Consider the following 3,383-nt stretch of genomic DNA (forward strand, 5'->3'; position numbering starts at 1 on the left):
GGCCGTATACGAGCAAAGCTGAGGGACCTTTTAACTCTATCCACTCGAGAAGAAGGTGTGGCTAAGGATGCTTCTCTTCAGGAGTCTTCAGACACCCTGGAAAAGGCAACTGTTTCAACTATTGAGGTCCAGTTACCCAGCACCGAACTTAGTAGAGTTCCCAGTGAGAGCCAACCAATACCAGCTCTCTGTCGCTCCAATCTGGATACCAGTACTCAAGAAGTTCTTAGCAGTGTTTTTTCCATCTACAAGTCAGAGTTATCAAAAGTGGAGAGTAAATCCTTGGCCGTTGTCAGTTCATCTGATGAGTCCCTAGAGGCTTGTTGGTTTGTTGATGGTGTCCTATCAAAGCTCGATGACTATACTATTTTCCAGTCACCCTCACCCAATGAAGACTTGAGCGTGAGTACTCAATATTCTCAACTGAGCTCAGAAGAGAGTGTCAGAATCACAGAATCCTCTACTAGTCTGATTCAGAGCATTAAGAAGCTCTCTAGCAATGACTTCCAGACTCAGGCAGAAGAAGCAGTGAGTAAAGTGCTGATGAGATCCAGTCATTCCTTTATCACACAGATCAGCCATACTGGTCTTCAGAATTGTCTGCAGGCTGGCTTATCATCTAGCTCACCATTGGAGATCCATGTCCTTTCAGAATCCATGTCCTCCATGTCTTCTGAGAATACAGCCTCTGGATTAGTGGAAACCTTTGTCAAAGGAATGGCCACTATTTTCCAGAAAAATGAGTCCACTGACACTGTGCTACTGGAAAGAAGTGGGAGAGTTTCGCAGTGCTCCCACGGGGGCTCCCAACTGGATGATACTGAATTGAGTGTTAAAATATCAGAAGAGAAGCTTTGGTCAACAGCTAAGACCATCTGCGTCAGTATGAAGAACACACTTAAGGATTTCTTCACAGGGCTGAAGCCATCCGGATCCGAAAGGACAGAAAATGCTTCTTCCAAAGAGACCCTTGGGGAAATCCTGGTTGCTATCCAGAGTGAAATCTCAAACTTAGGGCGAATGAAGGATTCCAGGGAGCTCCTTCAGATCAATGAGATGTTAGGAACTATGCTGAAGGAGGTTGAGAAAAGTGAGGATGACAGTGAACACGTCTGCCAAGACATCCCTAGAACCTGTTCATCTTTGTCCACTTCTTTAAATGGTCGTAGTTCCTTGTCCAGCTCTTCAAAATGTCCTAGGTCAGAGTGTGAGTTAGAGATCAATCTCCCTGGCACTCCCATCCCTGACCAAGTGCCTTTTGGTCTGACCTGCCCCATCGTCAGGAGCTCCTGCATCGACACCAGAGTCTCTAAAATGCCAGAGATTTCTTCAAGTGACCTAAAGACAAAGATGATGGCACACACAGATGAACCCCTGCATCGTAACAGTCCAATGACTGACAGCAGTCGACCACCGAGTGCTAAAGCCTCTTTTCGATCCTCCACTCCGTCTTTCACCAGCAAAGGAACCTCTTTGGTACCAAAGGGAAATGGGATTGACATTGAAGAGAAGGAGGTGTGCATCCCCAGCAGCTCTGTCCATCTGAGGGAGCTCTTAATCACCCCGGACATCAGCAGTGCCACTGCATTCCCACTGCAGTACTTGATGGACTCCAGCAAAGATGATGGCATCTGTTTTGTCACCATACTGGTGATAAGGTTGCTATCGGAGATCAGACCCTCAGCCCTAGATGGACCCTCCCAACAGGCAGCAGATCTGACAGAAACATGTCAGCAACTCATCAGACAAGTCCTGTCTGAGTTCTGTGCTGCATCCAGATTCTCCAGGACACAGGCATATTCCCAGAACCTGAACATCCAAAGGGTGTTCAGAGGTGTACATAAAAACCTCATGGAGGAGTTTGGCTCTTATAACACCCTGCAAGCAGCTATTTCCTCCCAGGACCCTGCATTTGACAGAGTCCTGGTAAAGTCCTTGACCCAGCAGCTGGTACAGGGATGCAAGGAGGCGTCAAGACCAGCTTCTGCTGCAACAAACCCATCAGACCAGGCTGAGACAGAGAGGGGGGCTGAGCAGAAAGCAAGAAGGAGCTTCCTTTGCTTTTCAATGACCAAACTCGGGATCAACTTCAAGGTATAGCAGGGAGTTAGCATTTGTTTTTTGTTCCAGTTAGGTGCTGATGTTATTGATGTGGCTATGATAAGACAAATACATGAAATACATATGTTTTATTCATCACTAAATTGTTGCCTTGGATTCAGAAGTGTTCCATTTATTATTTATTTATTCTCTGTACCATTTTCTTTACCTTTCTTCTGTTAGCGTTCCAAGAGAGGAAACAAAAAGGACTGCCATTCAGTCCAGGAACAGACTGAGATTCCCTCTACTGATGCACATTGCATAGGTAAGGATGTTTTAGAGCTCTGCTATAGCTTGTAGTTTGGTTTAGGTGTGTGTTAGAAACATAGGTATGCCTACCAAACTCATAGCACTGTTATTTTTCAATGTTACTATACTGCATCTCTCTCTCTGTTTCTAGCTCCAGTTGGAGAGGTTTCTCCCTCCATATCTCAGCTTGTCAAAAAACGATCCTTGATTGTCAGGGTCTTTTCAGCAATGATGAAGCCATTCAGGCGCTTCACCAAGAAGAACCTGTAACCTGTTACGCTGCATGAAGAACTACTTTTGTAACAGCAAGACTTTTGACAAGAGGAATTTCTGCATGTCTACCCTTTCAAAGTCTATTTGATCAAATAAATGCAAATTATTTTACAAGATTTTCAAGTGTTTTGGAAGATTGGTAAAACTGAAGCAGCTTTTCTCAGAGAAATGCACTAGTTCCCCCTTGGTTACACATTTATTGTGCAGTTTTTGAGTCGGCAGGACTTTGGGCAGCAGGTAGCCTTGTGGTTAGAGCATTGGGCCAGTAACTGAAAGGTTGCTAGGTCAGATCCCTGAGCTAACCATGTAAAAAATATGACGTTCTGCTCCTGAACAAGGTAGTTAACCCACTCTTCCTAGAGCTGGCCGCCAGGCCAAACTGAGCAATCGGGGGAGAAGGGCAGTGCAGTGGAGCAGCAGTGCAGTGGAGTAGCTTCAACAGCCATAGGCCCAGGGATTTCACATAATATTCCATGATGCAATGCAGAATACGGCTTCACACAGAACAATCACCAAACCCATAAGATAACACTTAGCACAGCCAAACATCATGTATCACATGAAGAGGCATGTGTGTTCTCCAGACATGATACCTTGTCATGGACCTACTGTTTCGATCTTCGCTCTCTCTCTCCCTCTCCCCCTCTCTCTCCCTCTCCCTCTCTCTACCACACCTGTTGTCTCGACCTCTGAATGTTCGGCTATGAAAAGCCAACTGACAATTACTCCGGAGGTGCTGACCTGTTGCACCCTCTGTAACC

General features: G+C 45.7%; 1 protein-coding gene across 1 annotated transcript; it reads left to right on the forward strand.

The window, feature by feature from the left end:
* Nucleotides 1-108: 108 nt before the first annotated feature.
* On the forward strand, nt 109-2,738 carry LOC116366567 (uncharacterized). Its single transcript, XM_031818663.1, has 3 exons — nt 109-2,094; nt 2,284-2,365; nt 2,501-2,738. The coding sequence occupies exons 1-3, from the start codon at nt 544-546 to the stop codon at nt 2,617-2,619; spliced, it is 1,752 nt and encodes a 583-aa protein (XP_031674523.1). The 5' UTR covers nt 109-543; the 3' UTR covers nt 2,620-2,738.
* The last annotated feature ends 645 nt before the right edge of the window (nt 2,739-3,383 follow it).

The sequence above is a fragment of the Oncorhynchus kisutch genome, unplaced genomic scaffold (genome assembly GCF_002021735.2).
Source record: "Oncorhynchus kisutch isolate 150728-3 unplaced genomic scaffold, Okis_V2 scaffold1540, whole genome shotgun sequence".
Classification (NCBI taxonomy): domain Eukaryota; kingdom Metazoa; phylum Chordata; class Actinopteri; order Salmoniformes; family Salmonidae; genus Oncorhynchus; species Oncorhynchus kisutch.